The 16748-nt window shown below is 51.7% G+C and overlaps 4 protein-coding genes across 4 annotated transcripts; 3 read left to right on the forward strand and 1 right to left on the reverse strand.

Annotated features, from left to right (window-relative positions):
* Positions 1 to 17: 17 nt before the first annotated feature.
* SMAC4_02192 (uncharacterized protein) lies at positions 18 to 2818 on the forward strand. The gene is made up of 2 exons (XM_003350431.2): positions 18 to 2255; positions 2316 to 2818. Exons 1-2 carry the CDS (start codon positions 448 to 450, stop codon positions 2365 to 2367), a joined length of 1860 nt encoding a protein of 619 aa, XP_003350479.1. The 5' UTR covers positions 18 to 447; the 3' UTR covers positions 2368 to 2818.
* Positions 2819 to 3081: 263 nt separating this feature from the next.
* SMAC4_02191 (uncharacterized protein) lies at positions 3082 to 6426 on the reverse strand. Its single transcript, XM_003350430.2, has 3 exons — positions 5597 to 6426; positions 4529 to 5508; positions 3082 to 4458 (listed from the first exon to the last, which is right to left on the reverse strand). Exons 1-3 carry the CDS (start codon positions 5720 to 5722, stop codon positions 3414 to 3416), a joined length of 2151 nt encoding a protein of 716 aa, XP_003350478.2. The 5' UTR covers positions 5723 to 6426; the 3' UTR covers positions 3082 to 3413.
* A 2334-nt stretch (positions 6427 to 8760) lies between these two features.
* On the forward strand, positions 8761 to 11588 carry SMAC4_02190 (uncharacterized protein; the record flags this gene model as incomplete). Its single annotated transcript, XM_003350429.2, has 3 exons — positions 8761 to 8879; positions 8944 to 9034; positions 9093 to 11588. 3 exons carry the CDS (start codon positions 8761 to 8763, stop codon positions 11586 to 11588), a joined length of 2706 nt encoding a protein of 901 aa, XP_003350477.2.
* Positions 11589 to 13551: 1963 nt separating this feature from the next.
* SMAC4_02189 (uncharacterized protein) lies at positions 13552 to 14073 on the forward strand (the record flags this gene model as incomplete). The annotated part of the gene is made up of 2 exons (XM_003350428.1): positions 13552 to 13788; positions 13939 to 14073. The coding sequence occupies 2 exons, from the start codon at positions 13552 to 13554 to the stop codon at positions 14071 to 14073; spliced, it is 372 nt and encodes a 123-aa protein (XP_003350476.1).
* Between the last annotated feature and the right edge of the window lie 2675 nt (positions 14074 to 16748).

The raw sequence follows: 16748 nt of genomic DNA on the forward strand, positions 1-16748 counted from the left end.
AGGAACAACCCTTTTTTCGGGGATCTTCACTCTTCAGGTGCAGTTCAATCCTTGGAGGAGAACACTTTCCAGTTTCTGTGCCAGGCCACTCTTCTCGTATTCTTTGAACCAACCAATTTCTTGACCTTTGAGACTGAGTCTACCAACATACAGAGCCAAGCCGTATCATTGTTCGTCCGCGGCAATGCCAACCGTGGGCAACTGGGCAGCTCAACACCACCATACACCTTAGTTCCAATTCTCCGTGACCGACTCGCCGCTTATTCGAAGAAGGCACAACGAACGTATACGAACCTCCTTACACTCCAGGTTGGAGTTCGAACCTCCAACTCTACACCAAAAGCATCAGCAGTACTGAGCCAAGTTGGACGACCATACCCAATGGGAAGAGCAAGCTACGCCGCGTAACAACCGACCGACCTACCTACCCTACTTAATACAGACACGATGCGGTCCCGCCAGCTATTGATCCTGGTGGGAACCGTCTTTATCTTCTTCTGCATCTATTCGCTCTTCACCTCCTCCTCGAGCCTAAGCCAAGGGCAGCAGAAGTTGAAAGACACTTACAAGAATGGCGCCCACCACCTCCCACACGACAACATCGACTTCAAGTCCAAACCAGCCGCGGTCCGACCTCCCAAGCCAGCCCCGAAGGGCTCTCACCCAATATGGCATCTTACCATCGACGCCGAGCGCGACCTCGAAGCCATGAAGGCCCGCCAGTCTCGTACCCTCAAGGAAGCTGTCAAGGAGTACCGCCGACGATACGGCCTGCCCCCGCCGCCCAATTTTGATAAGTGGTGGGCTTTCGCCAAGGAACATGACGTCCAGCTGGTCGACGAATTCGACATGATCCACGAACTCATCACCCCCTTTTGGGGCCTCTCACCAAGAACCGTCCGCATGCGTGCTAAGGAAGCCCTGGGATTCGACGGAAACGCCCTGATTGGCCTCCAGATCCGTGACGGCGAGATCGCCTACGTCCGTGGCGGACAGGAGTGGCAGGTCGAGGCGACCAAGGGCATGATGAAGAAGTTCAAGCAATGGCTACCGGACATGGACCTGGCATTCAACATCCACGACGAGCCGCGTGTGGTGGTCCCCGCTGAGGACATGGCGCGGCTGATTGGGCGGGCGAAGAACGTCAACATGCCCGCGGCGAACAAGGGGTCCGCTTACCGAAATGACTTCACCCGCGATCCCGACGGCGGACTGAGTCCCACCGGCAGCTTCTCCGAGGAAAAATTCACCCGTTTCAACGTATTCGCCCACCAGCCCACGTGGACGCACTCGCGCATGAGCTGTCCCGCCGACAGCCCTGCGCGACTCATCGACGAAGAAGGCGCCGACAAGCCGCAGCGTCTCGACGACGTGAGCAAGTTCGGCCTAGGCGAGCTCGGTTTCGTGTACAACTGGACCGCCATGTCGGACGTCTGCCTCTCACCTTCGCTCTCCACCACCTTCGGCTTCTTTGATCGGCCCAACGCCTACAACGTCGTGCACGACCTCTTCCCCATCTTCTCGCAGAGTAAGATCTCCTCGTACGCCGACATCCTCTACCCATCACCCTGGTATTGGTACGAAAAGGTCCCCTACGAAGAAAGCAAGGACCCGCTCTGGGACGACAAGACCAACCAGCTGTACTGGCGCGGCTCCACGACAGGCGGCTTCTCGCGCAACGGCGGCTGGCGCCGTCAGCACCGACAGCGCTTCGTACAGAAGATCAACGAGCGTGACACCGCCAAGGTTCTGGTAAACCAGGGCAAGAACGAGCAGAACCCGGACTGGGTAGTCAGCGAGGTCTCTCGCTCCGACTACCGCGACATTGTGAATGTGTTCTTCTCGCACATCGGCCAGTGCGACCCGGGTGACTGCGATGCACAGCGCGAGTTCTTCGAGGTGAAGTCGTACGCCGAGCAGGGGGACGCGTTCAAGTACAAGCACGTGTTGGACATTGACGGCAACGCATTCTCGGGCCGGTTCTATGCGTTTCTCAAGAGTAGGAGTCTGGTGTACAAGTGGGCGATTTTCCGGGAGTGGCACTACGAGTGGCTGAAGCCCTGGGCGCACTTCATCCCGCTGAGCACGCAGGGCGAGGACTGGTTGGAGACGGTCCGGTTCTTCAGCGAGGAGAGCGCGACGGTTAGTCAGGGGACGAAGGAGGCGGAGCGCGTGGCGATCCAGGGCAGGGAGTGGGCGAATAAGGTTTTGAGACATGAGGATATGGAGGTGTGGTTCTTTAGGTTACTTTTGGAGTAAGTGTTTTCTGTCCTTGCGCTTGGAAATGAATGAGTTTGCTAACAGTGGTGCAACAGATACGGCCGTGTTATTGATGACAACAGAGAGAACATCGGGTTTCTTCCATGAAAGGAGTAGAAGGCCCGTATGATCTACGAAGAAGAAGAAAACGAGAAAGAAGTGGAAGAAAGAAGCGGAAGATCCAAACACCACAAGACATGAGCGAACCCGCAGCTACACACACCATCGCAGCATCCCCCATCCAACAACATGAATGTCATCATCACACCCATCATTCACCACGCCCCCAAACGCCAATTCATATGAGGATATGGGCGGGAATCTCAAAACATTCAAGCTGAATGGAACAGCTTAAACATACTTACTTAACTTATCCCTTTTTTCTGCGTGTACCTACTTCACAACTACTAGTGTCTTTTTATTGGGATTTTTTTTTGGATTTTTCCTTGGACATTAGTGTTAATGTAATTACTAGAGATGAGATTTACATATACATGGGAAAATATAACGAGGACAATGGCATACATATGTTATGGGCACACGTTCCTTACAGACCTTGAAGTTATATATGTCTCTCGTAGGGACACACATACCATGCCATGAAGGGTTCAAGACGAAGATATTAGAAAGCACTTATTGCAAAATATCTTGCTCAATCTACAGTGTCCTGACTACCATACCGTACTGAGCGAGGATTGTCAATATCCGGTGGTTCGTAACAAAAGATTTAATAACAAACCTGAACTTAATGAAAAAGGCGAACAGATCAGAACCTGGACATCTTCTACCACATGTTTGGAAGTATACGATTCCAGTATCTTATCATACGACTGCTATGCTCATGTTACATAAGCTTGCTTCGAGTTAAAGACTATCACTAGGTGGTAATGTAATTATATCTAAAACACAATAAGAGAAAGAAATGTTGATAGAGAAAACCCAACTAATCCAATCCAGCCCCCTATTCCTCCCATTCCACCCATTCTGCCAAGTATCCTATCCTATCCTCCCTGAGCACATCAATCATCATCCATCCATCATCCATCCCTCTGTCCGTCCGATCCAAACAAATGATAGCCTACACCACCCAAAAAAATTACGTACACAAGAAAGGGAGAGAAAAACCGAGCACAGGGATTCAATCACGTTCATTACTAATGATACCCATTTGGCTTCTGCTGATGCCCAGGCGATTTTGGCGACTTCATCCCACCACCCGGACTGCCATGAATCCCTCCATTAATCTTATCCCCCCCACCGCCGCCGCCGCCGCTGAGCACCGATTTCCCCCCGACACTAGCATGGCTATTATGCCTACTGTGATTTGGCATCTGCCCAGGAGCCGCACCGCTGCCTGTGGCTACACCGCTAGCAGCCTTACTGTTCCTCCTGCTGCTACCCGGCCTTGACGCGTTGCCCTCCTGCTCGGATATCAACTTCTCCATAAAGGCAATGTAATCGTACTGCTCCATGCCGCGGTCGCTCTGCATGTCCGGGCCGGTGTGCTTCGGGATAATCTCGATGAGCTTCTCGATGACCTCGTCGGGCACCAGGGAGTGGCGGAGGTCCATTTCGGTCACGTAAGGTTTGCCGTCGGCGACTTCCCGGAAGGACTGGAAGACTTGCTCGGCCGTGTTCTGGTCCTCGGTCACGTCCACCATGAAGCGGATGAACTGCTCAAACGTGACGCGGTCGCGGCCGTTGGAGGTCGCGAGGAAGTACTCGTGCATTTCGTCCTCGGAGAAGACGAGCCCCAGGGAGGCCAGGGCGGCGCTGAATTCGAGTTCCGAAAGCGAGTTGGTGTCGTCCCGGTCAAAGTGCCGGAACACGGACTCGAACTCCTCGAGCTGGATGGGCGTCAGGTTGGTCATGTTGCGGGCCACCATCTGGTTCTCGAGGAAGGCGAGCTTCTTGGAGACGGACGACTTGACGAGTGAGAGCTCGTAGCAGAGCTCGTCGTAGCTGTAGGTCGTGAAGTCGTTTTCTTCGATGTTGGCTTCCTGGCACTTGAGGTCGACTGCCTCGATGGTCTTGAGATAGGCGTCTAGTGGGGGCAGGTTCTCGGAAAGCTTGCGGACGTGGTGCAGCTGGTCTTCTACGTCGCCTTCGAGCCCGGAGATGGCGAGTTGCATGGTGTTGAGGGCAAGGGCGAAATCATTGGCTTTGTCGGCGAAGGATTTTCGGAGGGCGTCTTTAATGCTGTAGGGGTGTTAGCAGCTGTTCTAACAAACTTTCCGCGCAAATATTTAGTGGAATAACAGATACATACTCTCTAATGGTCTCGTTGATCAACTGTCCCCGGCTCATCTCCGCCTTAGACAAGTTGTTCCATTCCTCATCCAACCTCTCCATCTTTAAATGTGTTGGTGGCTCATACGGCCGTAGTCGATATGTAGCCAGCTTTGTCTTGATATTTCCGAGCAACGTTGCAAGATCGCTCTTTTCCGCTACCCACTCTCTCTTCTTGCCCTTCTTATATGATGCAAACTGGAACGCCTGCGCCTTAGCGTCGGCATAGGTACCATCGAAAGTTGCCCCTTGCCAAGAAACGATCTGCTCCTGGATAGCCTTGAGCAGAGCGGCCATTCTACGCTCATAAGCGCTCTGCATCTCCCAAGCACCCTGCATGTTGTTGAAGAACTTCTCGACACGGCGACCGGCGTTCTCGACCTTCTCCATCTGCGAAAAGGCGTGGAACCAGTAGGCGATGTAAGTCATCAACGAACGTTCATCGGGCTTGGCAACGTCACACACATCCTCAACATCGAGCAGCTTGGGAATACCGATCTCGGCATGAGCAATATCGAAAGCCAGCTGCATGTTTCCGCGGTGATCCGACTTGTCGAGGGCGTCGTAGTCGATGAGATCGGGGCGGTGGATATCGAGAAGGGCACAGAAGGCCAGACCGTCATTCCAGCTGCCGCTGAAATCGCGGACGTCGACCTCGTCGTAGCACGCTGTCTTGCGCTGACACCATAATAGCAGACCCTCCTTGGCTGTCATACCCTCTTCGTTGATGTCATTGATGGTGAAGCGCAGAATGAGAGTCCAGATAAGACCTAGAATAATCTTCCGATTTCCATCCACAATATCTTCCGCACCAATGTTTGTCATCTGAATTCCTCGGGATTTGATAAAGTTTAGCGCGAGATTGGCGTTCTCGAAACGCTGAACTCGGAGCTTCGGTTTGGCGGCATAGCGCCCAAGCGAGTCGCCGGAGAGACATTCTAGTAGATGGATAAGCATAACCTGATGGCATGGAAAGAGGTTAGTTGTTAGGCTAAGGATGAAAAGAGCATTCGACTTGTCGATGGCGCATAGGAGATGCATAACGTACAGCATCACTGAGGTCTTTTACTAGGTCCTTGACCTCGAGGCCGCGAACCTCAATCTTGGTGTTTAGCCATTTTGTGAATGTTTTTTGCTGGACCGTAATCCATTGTTGTTGCTCGGCGAAAGCCATCTTGGTGAAGCCGGCTGGCTGCTCCGTAACTAGCTTTGGGGCGCGGGTTGGTTCGGAGGAGGCCCTCTGGAATCTGGTCGGGTTCCGGGGTCCTGGGCTTAATGCCTCCCTTTTGGTGCTGGCTAGAGCTAGGCTGGTCGAGCCTGAGCGCTCTAGACGGGCGGCATGCAATTGTTTGGCGTCCCGCCGAGTACGTGTGAGCGGCTGCTCCGGAGAGGAGTCGAACTGGCAACAGGGAGAAGATAGGGGGTGGTTGTATGCGGATGCGGTCGAGACGCTGGTGACGACGGACGATCGGCGCGAATCAAAGACCAAGTCACCGTCTGATAACAAACTCGAGTAATCGGATGACGAGGCGGCAGTCGAATGGATCGAAAGCGACGGAGGACGGCCGGTTGTTGCAGGACACGACGCGGAGGGCGACTCTCCTGGACTTGTAAGTTCGGTGTGGTCGGTATTTAGCCTGAGGACGGGAGTTGGTGTTGCTGCTGCTGGGGAGGTTGGGGTTCCTTCAGCAGTGTGGGCGCAGGTGCCGTCTCGTCTCACAGCCTCGGACGCAGGCTGGGGATGGTGATGGTGGTGAGGATGATGGACAGGATGTTGTTGATGCCCGGAACTGGTGGTGTGTGTGGGCAATTCAGGGAACTTTTCCACCTGGACTGGGCCTCCGGAGTTCGTCTCCCAACTGCTGGTGCTGGCGCCGGTGCTGGACCTGGACCTGGCCGAGCTGGCTGGGCCACTGACAGAGGTGGTGCTGTTAGTGGATTGGGTGGGTGACTGGGCGGCTGCTCTAGCAGGGGCAGCCGGGTCTGGCAGAGCCGCCGCCGGCTGCCCACTTTGCGCTGACGGCCCTAGCTCGCCCATCTCCACCCCCGGCAGCCCCATTCTTTGCTGTGATTTGCTGACTGCCGACCGGTTGGCGCCCGTGCTCATCCCAGACCTTCTCCAGTCTCTGAGAGATTGCGGTTGCCGATAACGTTTTTCGATGGTAGCGTCTATTGTGGTGGACCGTCAGGGGTGTCAGTTCCCATTCGGTTGGATGCAGCTGCACGTACACTTCTCAGGGACTTTGTCTTTGGGTCCTCAATTGAGCTTGGTTTTCGTGATCTCGTGATATTTGATATTCCCAGGTCCAGCCGGGGTTCTTTTACAAAGTCAATGTCTCGAGGGAAGAATATGAGCATAGCCGGTCACTTTATAGATCCCAATTCTCACTTGCTCCATCATTCCGACGAGGCAAGGAGACTTCAACATCTCATGTGTTTCCCCAGGGATCCTGTATCTTGGCGTACATGTCCACAGTTGAAACGCATCGCTGTCAATGCACGTCTAATCGGACCCGTGGCAGCCTAGGGTTATCCGTGGCCCATGAGGCTTTGGCTTGACGATCGTGGGTTATGGATCCTCGAGGAGGGTTACATCTTTGGGGAACATACTTCGATGTGCTCAACGACTCTCAATGTTGACTGTATACTTAATAAACCGGTTCGATGTTAACATGACCACAGGAATCGATAACCCGTTCCTCAATCTTGACCCGATTACTCGGTTCGTACTGGGTGCCCGCAGCTCCCGTCGTCCTGTGTCTCTCGATGACAACCATGGTACTCTGCTGAAATTTTTTAGGCAAGCTCAATGCCTCGGATTTTAAGTAACCACTATGCTGCTTTAATATGAGCCGCAAAAGTACAAGCACAAGCGGAAGGCATGCGTAATGGATGCTTTGCATTAACACCATCGAAGCTGTCTCACATGCAGCCGGCTTTGAATCTCGACGTCTCGAAAGTGCGGGTACCTGAGCCCACCTTCAGCCTCTTTCCTTGTCCTGAAGTTTGCGACTTGAACCCGGACCGTTCATCCAATCCAGCAATTCGTCGGCTCCCAGAATTCGCAACTTGTCCTGGGTTGCTATGGTGATCTAGGCCTCCGACCCCTCCACGCTTCCCATCCTCTCCTTCACTCGAAACGTGCTGTCTTCTTTCGAGTCACACCGTCTCTATCTCGCAGATTTTGCAAACGGAGAGAGACCATGGGTGGCTGGGCTTTCGCATGAAATGACGTGACCTGGTGGCGTAGTAAGTTTCTGGACTCGATGAGACTGCAGCATCCGTCTTGTTAATTTCATTCAGTTCAGATGAGAAGTCGGAATGACATGGGGCTCGCCTTTATTCAGGCTTCCATTATGGTCGGTTGGAGATTTGAGACTTTGTGTGCGGATTCCTGGCGGGCAGTTCACCGCCTTATATGAGTGCCGTGGTGTTCGTTATCTCTTCTCGGGTAATTTGGGCAGGAGTGAAGGGGAGTTTCCGCGGGAGGTTTCATTTCAGATTTCCAAAAGCCCTCAAGCAAAGGAGGGACCGGACGTCAGAGGTACAAAGATACTTCATATGGTCGCAAAAGTCTGGCCAATTAACAGAGCAGGGACCCTGAATTCTCCACAAAAGGCTGGGATGCCCCGCGGCCCACCCCCACAGCTGCGCTTTTCTGCCCACAGTGTAGATTCACACTTACAGTGAAAGGGAAAGCGGTGTAAACTTCTGGTTCAGCTTCAAAAAGCGCTGCTCCTTCGCCGATTTTCTCCTTCCACCTCACACAAACCACTTCAAAAAAAATTCACAAACTACGAACACGCAAAGGGTAAAGAAACCATCTGTTCACAAGCAATATTCGCAATCCAAGCATTGTTGCGCTGTTTTGCTTTCAACAATCCTACCAGCAGTCGCAGTTACAGTCGCTTCTTTGGACCCTGCGACCCCCACTGTCTACCTTTCTCCGCTGTGGACTGATTGACCGAAAACGGATCCCTGCTTGGTTCAGTTTTATTTCACAACGTCCAGCATCCATCAAATAATCATCAACATACCATTCAGCATTTTCTACAGAGCTTGACGTACCAGCATCGCATCACACAGCAATCAAGCGTCCTGTCCCATTTACTCAGATCCAGCTATCCTCGGTCGCACATCCTGTAACGATATCTGGCAGAATCGTCACTCATCATACTTGTCAAAACAACCTTATCCTAGCACATCTTCAACATGGCTCAGCGCCAGGGCACTCATGTGCCTGCTGTGCGTGCTGCTTCGGAGAAGAATCTCGGCATCACGCAACGCTCAGCCTCCATTAACTTCTCATGGACCGGTGACATCAGGAAGCGGTAAGTTTACTCATTTTCATTCGCTCAAGGTGATGTACAGCTGATTCTGATCATATATACATAGTTATACCGACTTCCTCGTCTACGAAATCCGCAAGGATGGCACGACTGTTCATCTCCACGAGTATGAAGAGCAGGAGTTAGCAGTCCCCAAAGTTCGTTGTCACATACCATGTTGTTCGTCAAGGTTTTTATGTACTGACTCTATACCAGGCTGCGCCTCCCAAACCTACACCAGAAATTGTCGCTCCTCCCACCGAGCCGGAGATCAAGCCTATCTCCGATGAAGACAGACAGAAGCTGGTCAGCTTGATCAACGAGTCAGCCACCGAAAAGCTGGTCAAGCTTGACGAAGCTGTTCAGGCAAAAAAGACCATTACCCCCGAGGAGCGCACTGTCACCTTCGACCCCATCACAGATCGGGCTCTGCGCGCCAGCCTCCATCAGGAGATTCGTCGGATATTCTCTAACCGCATCGAGACACTCGCAAACAACACTGGTGTCATCACTGCTTCTCCATCAAAATTCTCAAGGAACAACCGTGTCGGTGGAAATGGTCCCCGTGCCAACAACAGCCGCTCCGGGGACAAGAGCAAGAGCTTCACCCAGCTGGGCGGAGAGTATCTCCACTTTACCATGTACAAGGAGAACAAGGACACCATGGACGCAGTCAACACCATCGCGCGTCTCCTCAAGGTCAAGGCCACTAACTTCGGGTTCGCCGGGACCAAGGACCGCCGTGCTGGCACCGTTCAGCGCATCAGCGTCTATCGCCAGCGCGCGTCCAACCTTATTTGGCTGAACACACGCCTCCCTAACATCAAGGTCGGCGACTTCAACCATGCTAACGAGCCTCTCCAGCTCGGCCAGCACGGCGGCAACGAGTTTGTTATCACCCTCAAGAATTGCCAACCTCTTGGAGGCGCGGGCTGCTCGGTCAACCAACGCGTAAGGAAGCTCAGGGAGGCTGTTGAGTTTGGCTTGGCCTACCTCAATCGCCATGGCTATATCAATTACTATGGTCTCCAGCGTTTCGGCACTTACGCGATTGGCACCCACCTCCTGGGCATGAAGGTGCTGAAGGAGGACTACGAGGGTGTGCTTGACGACATTCTTCATGTTGAAGATCATTTCCTCCAAGAGGCATTTGATCTTGAAGAGCAGGAGCCTGTCCATACCAACGACTTTCATAACAGCCGCGATGATTACAATCGCGCTAAGGCCATCACCATCTGGAGGACCACCAGAAATGCCCAGAAGGCTTTGGCCATCCTTCCGAAGCGGTTCAGCTCGGAGGCCGCTATCATTCGTCACCTTGGTAACAACTCGAGAGACTTCATGGGCGCCCTCTTGAGCATTACCCGTGGCATGCGCATGATGTATATTCATGCTTACCAGTCGTTTGTCTGGAACCACATGGCCTCTAAGCGCTGGTCCATGTATGGTCCTGCCGTCATCGAGGGTGATCTCGTATTGGTCAAGAACGACCAGTCGGCTGCCGATGCTGATGCCGAGGAGGATGACAACTGTTACGCTCAAGCTCGCGCACTCACGAAGGAAGACATCGAGACTGGCAAATACACCATATTTGACGTTGTTCTGCCCACTCCCGGATACGATGTCATATACCCTCGCAACGCTATCGGCGAGGCTTATGTGACATTCATGAAGATGGAAGAAAATGGCGGCTTGGACCCGTACGACATGCGTCGCCGCCAGAAGGAGTTCAGCCTTAGCGGCAACTATCGTCATCTCCTGGGCCGATTCATTGTCGAGCCCCAATATGCCATCCGGGTTTACAATGACGACACGGAACAAATGTATCCTACAGACCTGGACTTCTGTAAAGTGGCGAATGCAGTGAAGAAGGCCGCCAAGGCCAAGTCTCGCGAAGCATCTCGGCCTGTTCTTGCTAACTGGGCGCACTTTGCCAACAACACTGAGCAATACGACCAGGCAATCACCAATGAACGTCGCCGCAAGGCCTCCGAGTCGCCAGAGTCTGATGGAGTTGTCAAGGCCAGGGAGACTTGGATCCAGACCGGGCTTGACGGTAGTAAGAAGCGCGTTAAGATCGCGCGTCACGAGCAAGAGTTTGAGACCAAGGTGCCTATTGAGCAACTCGCCGATAAGGTTGCCGAAGATGCCACGAACGGTGGCGCCATTTCCTCCACTGCCACTGAGACGCCGACGCTAGCCAAGGGATTGTCGGATCTCTATTATGAGTCGACCGCTCAACAAACGGTCATCAAATCAGAGGACAGCATTATCAAGCAGGAGGATCTCATCATGCCTGACGAGTCCACGGCCCCCAAGGCTGATAGTAAGGATGTTGTTGCTCTTACCAACGAGACAACTGCCCAAAGCAACCAGCCCGCGGTCGCTGACCCGATGGGCTGGTATGGATCGAGCATGCCCACCCTTCCTGCTGCCGCTGAGACCGAAAAGTCCTTGGTCCCCCTCAACAACGAAAAGGGCGATGAAACCGACACCAACAAGGCCGCCAGTCTGATTGTCCCTGATCTTCATGCACCCTCGGAAAATCCTTTGGCTTCTGTCGACAATTCAGAGGTCATCCGTAGCAGCCCTGATGCCAGCAAGCTTGCGGTTATTCTCAAGTTCCAGCTGCGAAGCAGCAATTACGCCACTGTTGTGCTCCGTGAGCTCATGGGCACTTTGGATGAGGATGTTGCCTCCAACGGAAACTAAAGGTCCCCATGAGACCTTACCACAAGCAACGACACTTTTGCCCCAGCACTGTCTTGCTTCAACTTAACCTCTCAGTGTTCGGCACTCCTCAATATGGCTCGATATGCGCTCCCGCCCTCAAATGTACAAGGAAAGCCGCATCCTACAAGTTATCGACATCAAGCCATGGAGTACCAACGCCTGGAGACGGCATCACACAATCGGCAACAATATCCCCTGCAGTGAGATTCAACAGTCATGTCCATCAGCACATTTTCCTGCAGCAACTACGGCACCTTTTCGAAGATTTTTCCGCCTAGTTATTTCACAGCTTCACAACCAAAAGCTTGGTAGTCTACCACCCAACGATCGACTACAAGTACCCGATGGGATACGGGATACAACGCTTTCACTACACAAGGACATTTGCTGTCCCTTCAATAAGGACGCAGATTTACTGTTCTATTACGTGCTTTCATTTTGCAAGTACCAGTTCATACGACCAATCGCCCTCTTCATGTCGAGATTCACCCTTCTCTCATTTCTCGCAGAATGTACCAACGATCACACGGACACACTTGATGAAGTCCAGCCGAAATGAGAGAGGATGAACGTTTGGATGGGTGCGTTACCCTGCAAAGTCAGGGTCAAGTTCAGACCTAGGTGGTTTTCATGTTTTGTGTTTTTATTTTGTATCTATGTTCATATCTTGCTGGTCATCTCCAACTTTTCTTCGGTATCTCTCGGTCTTCATAATGGCCGGTTTACTGGGACAGTTACATAAGAAGTTGACCACTGGCATCCGGTTTGGCATTTTCGGCGCTCAGGTGCATGGTTCGGCTTAAAGGATGAACGGTTGTCAAAAGTTCTGGAATCATTTGCATTTTACTGTCGCCTTCATAGACCTTGAGATACCCATACCAGATGTTAAGCATAGGGAAGGTACTACCACCATTGAGTGGGCATAAGGAAAATCAAAGTTCATCGAGTTCCATAATCGTGTGGAAGGATGCATTGCTTGGTTGTGATCAATATGTCCCTTGGTGCAGCGCTCCGAAACCGGCAAACCCAACGTTGACACTCATCAATTTCAACCCAACTCGCTTGATATGCTTAAATCCAGAGCTGGCCTTCCAACAAGAGGTGGTTCATCTTATCTGATATTGGATTTTCTGCTCGATTCCGTTTCGTGGTGCCATACTTGGCTGAGAGGGGAGATGTTTGAAAATCGGGATGGCTTCCTCCACCGAGATCTCAAGCCTCGGAATATCCTCGTCGCTGAGAAAGAACCTACCTGGCATGTTAAGGTCGCCGATTTTGGCATCGCCAAAAACCTCTTCGACAACAATTCGTTCTTCACGCACTATATCGGAACTCGCGGATGCATAGCTCCAAAGATATTTCAACCGTGGGAAATCTCCTACACAGCTGTGCTTGACGTGTGGGCGCTGGGAGCTGTGGTCTACTGCATGCTGACTGGGGCTTCTCCATTTGAGACTTTGGATGAGTGGTTGCACTGCAGAACTATCGCACCGAGTTTCCTACCGGAGAGTTGGGGGCCACGACAGGATTTTGTATCGACTTTATCCTGGAAGCCATGTAACCATGTCATTCAGAACGGTTGACTATAGATCAGATGATGCCGCACGAGTGGCTCTCTCTGGATAGCAGAGGCGCGTTTCGTCATCGAAGTTGAGTTGAGAGATCCTGATCCCTTGTCCAGATAAAATTGATTCGTTATGATCGACGTAACAGCTTATCGAAACCTCTCTCCCTCATAACTATCGGGTATTCCTGGAGTCGCACCGATTCTCCGTCCTCACTGAACGAGATATCTTAGCCAAAATTGACTTCTAAGCCCGCCCTCTCAGAGGTACTCGCTCTGAGTAACGTCTCACTCCACCACGGCGGTGGCAATGGGGAGATATACTGTATGATCTGCTGGGCCAGTTTTGACCGGCGTTCCCACCTCGTCGACCACACCATGGAGGCAGGCCATATAGTGCACCCGGACAAAGGAGACATGCAAGAGTATACCCGTATGGATAAGGATCGGATGAACAACGATAACTTGGAGCGGCAGAGTAGACAGGCCAAAGAGAATCAGTCCTGGGAAGACTTCTTGCAGGAGCAAGAGCGGAATAACTTGAGCTTGAAATCATTGTTACTGGGGAACAAGAAGCCCCGAGACCTGTACCAAGATCCCCATAGAAATTTGGAGGTAGTTTGCCGACTTTATAAGAAAGCAGGAACTAATAGCGTGGGAGGAAGAGATAAAACGGTTGAGAAGGAAGTAAGAAGAGGAGGAGCAGCGTCAGCAAGGATTAAAAGAGACCCGGGAACGTGCGAATGCGGCCCTTAACAACGTCAGCAGAAGTGGAAGAAGGAGTTTATCAAAGAACGCGAAGAGACACAGAGAAAAGAAGAAGAAAAGGAGGACGAGGAGAAGGCAAAGAAGAAAGAAGAGCGACGTCGGCAAAAGCTGAAGGAAGCACGAGAGGTTTAAGAGAAATGAATGAAGTACTTAAGACGGCTCAATTCGGACCCTGATAGTATATGCATGTTATGCCTCGAAGAGTTCGATACCCGTGGGGAACTGTTTAAGCACATGGATGAGGAGAAACATCGCATCCCAAAGGAGATTTATCATCTGATCAAGGACTGATACGTCCGGCGGAGCGGCGAAGAGAAACGTCATGTACATGACAGGTGAGGATAGATAGCACGAAGTAGATGGCTAACAGGAAGTGACTGGTCTGGATAATTCAGCTGACTGGGGAAAAGCAAAGGCACTAACTAGCCTTCAGCTCTCCCCCTGGCCTCCTTTCGTAGCAATAAGTGAACACTGAAACTGACATCTTAGCTGATAGGCAGACTCGGACGTAGTACTAGACGAAGGGATGAACGGAAATTTTACTCTACAGAGTCAAATAATGAGATGCAAGTTCTTCATCTGGCGGTTTTGTAACTCTTCTTTGATGCCTCATATCTCTAGCCTTATTATTTTCCCCAGTGACTAAAGGATCTGGCACGCCTAACCGCTGCAGAGCCGCTAGATTCTCTTCGCTCAAGCCTGTTGAGTCTCTCTTTTTTTTCCAACTCTACAGTCGGTATTCTCCCACGCAATTCTTCTCGGGGCAACGCAGGTATGCTTTCGCTACCATGTTCTATGTTATACTTTTCTTGGCGTAGCCATTGGGGTATTCGTCCGCTGGGGGCGGGAGGTACAAAGGGCTTCCGTTTTCCTGGGGGAACAGGATGGTCTCTCCCCACATCTACCATCTCCGGCTCTCTGTATTCTCGTGGTTGTGGAAACAATGGGCCTCGTTGTTTGTCTTTCGGAACTGGCTGGCGTTGCCGGTGTTCTTCTCTTTCGAATTTGTTTACTCTTGCTGCGTCTCTCGGTTCTTGAAATAGTACTCCTTTTGATTGCGGTTCTACTGTCCGCAACGTTGTACCGTCGAGAGACGTGTCGCTGTCGCGTTGCCGACCTTTCCCCTTGGTACCATTAGATTCTAGCGCTGCGAGTGGGGATGGGTATCTGGGCACACGAGCATAAGAATCATCTGGAGGGCTTTGCGTTATTCCGAGTCAGTTCATGTGGCCTCATGTAACGAGCTCGTGGGGCACTTACGGTTCTACCCATGCGCTATATCGCCCGTGTGCAGAAAATGATGGGCGCTCAGAGAAAACGGCATTTGTCGAAGATGCGGTGAATAACTCATCGTCGGGGTAGAATTAATGTTCAATGTCTCTGACCGTTCCGGCACTTGTCCGCCCATTGACTTGGTGACAGTTCCTGGGTAACTCGTAGAAATCAAAGGAATCAGATAATTGAGCGTGCTGAGGAGAACTGGTGCCGTCCACTCCATGTTTGGCCTTCTGCGTGCGAGCCGTCTTTGGCTTCATCTTGTGTGGAACAGTAGAAAGAGGAGATTGGTGGCGTGGATGAGAGCTGATGTCGCTATACGCGCTCGCCCAGTCGTCCAGAGGAAGTGATTCCAGTGATGAGCTCGGTGACAGTGAGGCCGACGACTCGGCCCCGGGAGAGCTGGAGGAGCTTAATTAAGCGAAAGTGACCATAACGGTGAAGAACAAACCGGGGTCAACACTTACATCTGGGAAAGCTTTAAACTTCTGGAAAGCCAATGATGGGCCAAAGCTTCGGTAGTAGTCAGGCGCTCCTTGGGTATTGCTGCCATGGCGCCTGTAATGATCCCTCTACACGCCTGAGTAGAGGAGCTAAGCTTGAGGGTGGGGAACAAGGCAGAATCTTGAGGGTAACGGGCCAAGTCCATAACATTGGGAAATGGGGGCAATCCAGTTCGCATGCAGAATGTGATGGCCCCAGGGGCCCAAACATCGATGGCGAATGTGCAGCGTTGTGAAGTGTTCCAAACTTCTGGTGCCATGTAACCGAAAGTCCCGATGTGATGCGTCTCAGTCCTGGTCTCGCTCAGGTTTCTTGTAATGCCAAAATCGCCAACTTTGACATGCCATCTTGGACCCGGATGAGCGACCAGTATATTCTTAGTATCGTTTCAGCTTCGGGTCAAATCATTCGAACTGGTGAGTCTAAGGTAGAAAATAGGTGCTCTATTAATGACATACCAGGGGCTTAAGATCCTGATGGACCAGCTTTTTGTCATGCATATAGAGCAAAGCTCGAGCTATTTAGGAAGTTATTAATGCTGCTTCCACTTCTGGTATGCACCCTCGATTTATGTGTCGCTGAAGGTTTCCGTGCTCGACGAATTCCATTGCAATATACCAGTGTGTTTCGTCTTGGAACCACCCAAGAATTTGAACGAAATGTTGTTGATACTGTATCAATTCATGTTAGACTTGACAGTTTACCGAACAATCAATCAACTGCTTACCTCTACCACACTGCGGTTGGAGAATGTAGTGAGCGCCTTGATTTCCCGCTTTAAAGCTTTAGCAGAGTTGCCTTTCCGTTTAGGGATATGCTTGACAGCACGGCAGATATTCGACCAGGTGCCGGCAAGAGGCGGTACCGCCGTTCCTTCCAGACCTCTCCACCTGTACCTTCCCCTAACTTCAACCGATTTCCAGCACTGAGTGCCCCTTGGCAAGTCGTGATATCGAATTCCACCTTCGAATATCGTCGGAAGTTCCCAGCCCTGTAGGTCGTCGCTAAAAGCTGCATCCATTGTAGTT

The sequence above is a fragment of the Sordaria macrospora genome, chromosome 4 (assembly GCF_033870435.1).
Source record: "Sordaria macrospora chromosome 4, complete sequence".
NCBI classification, from domain to species: Eukaryota; Fungi; Ascomycota; class Sordariomycetes; order Sordariales; family Sordariaceae; genus Sordaria; species Sordaria macrospora.

What these genes read in the sequence shown, in the direction of transcription:
- SMAC4_02192 (XM_003350431.2), top strand. Translation starts at nt 448, where the DNA reads ATGCGGTCCCGCCAGCTATTGATCCTGGTGGGAACCGTCTTTATCTTC. An exon ending in TTCTTTAGGTTACTTTTGGA is followed by an intron (nt 2,256 to 2,315) that starts GTAAGTGTTTTC and finishes GTGGTGCAACAG; the next exon opens with ATACGGCCGTGTTATTGATG.
- SMAC4_02191 (XM_003350430.2), bottom strand. Translation starts at nt 5,722, where the DNA reads ATGGCTTTCGCCGAGCAACAACAATGGATTACGGTCCAGCAAAAAACA. An exon ending in TAAAAGACCTCAGTGATGCT is followed by an intron (nt 5,509 to 5,596) that starts GTACGTTATGCA and finishes CCATGCCATCAG; the next exon opens with GTTATGCTTATCCATCTACT. An exon ending in ATCAACGAGACCATTAGAGA is followed by an intron (nt 4,459 to 4,528) that starts GTATGTATCTGT and finishes ACACCCCTACAG; the next exon opens with CATTAAAGACGCCCTCCGAA.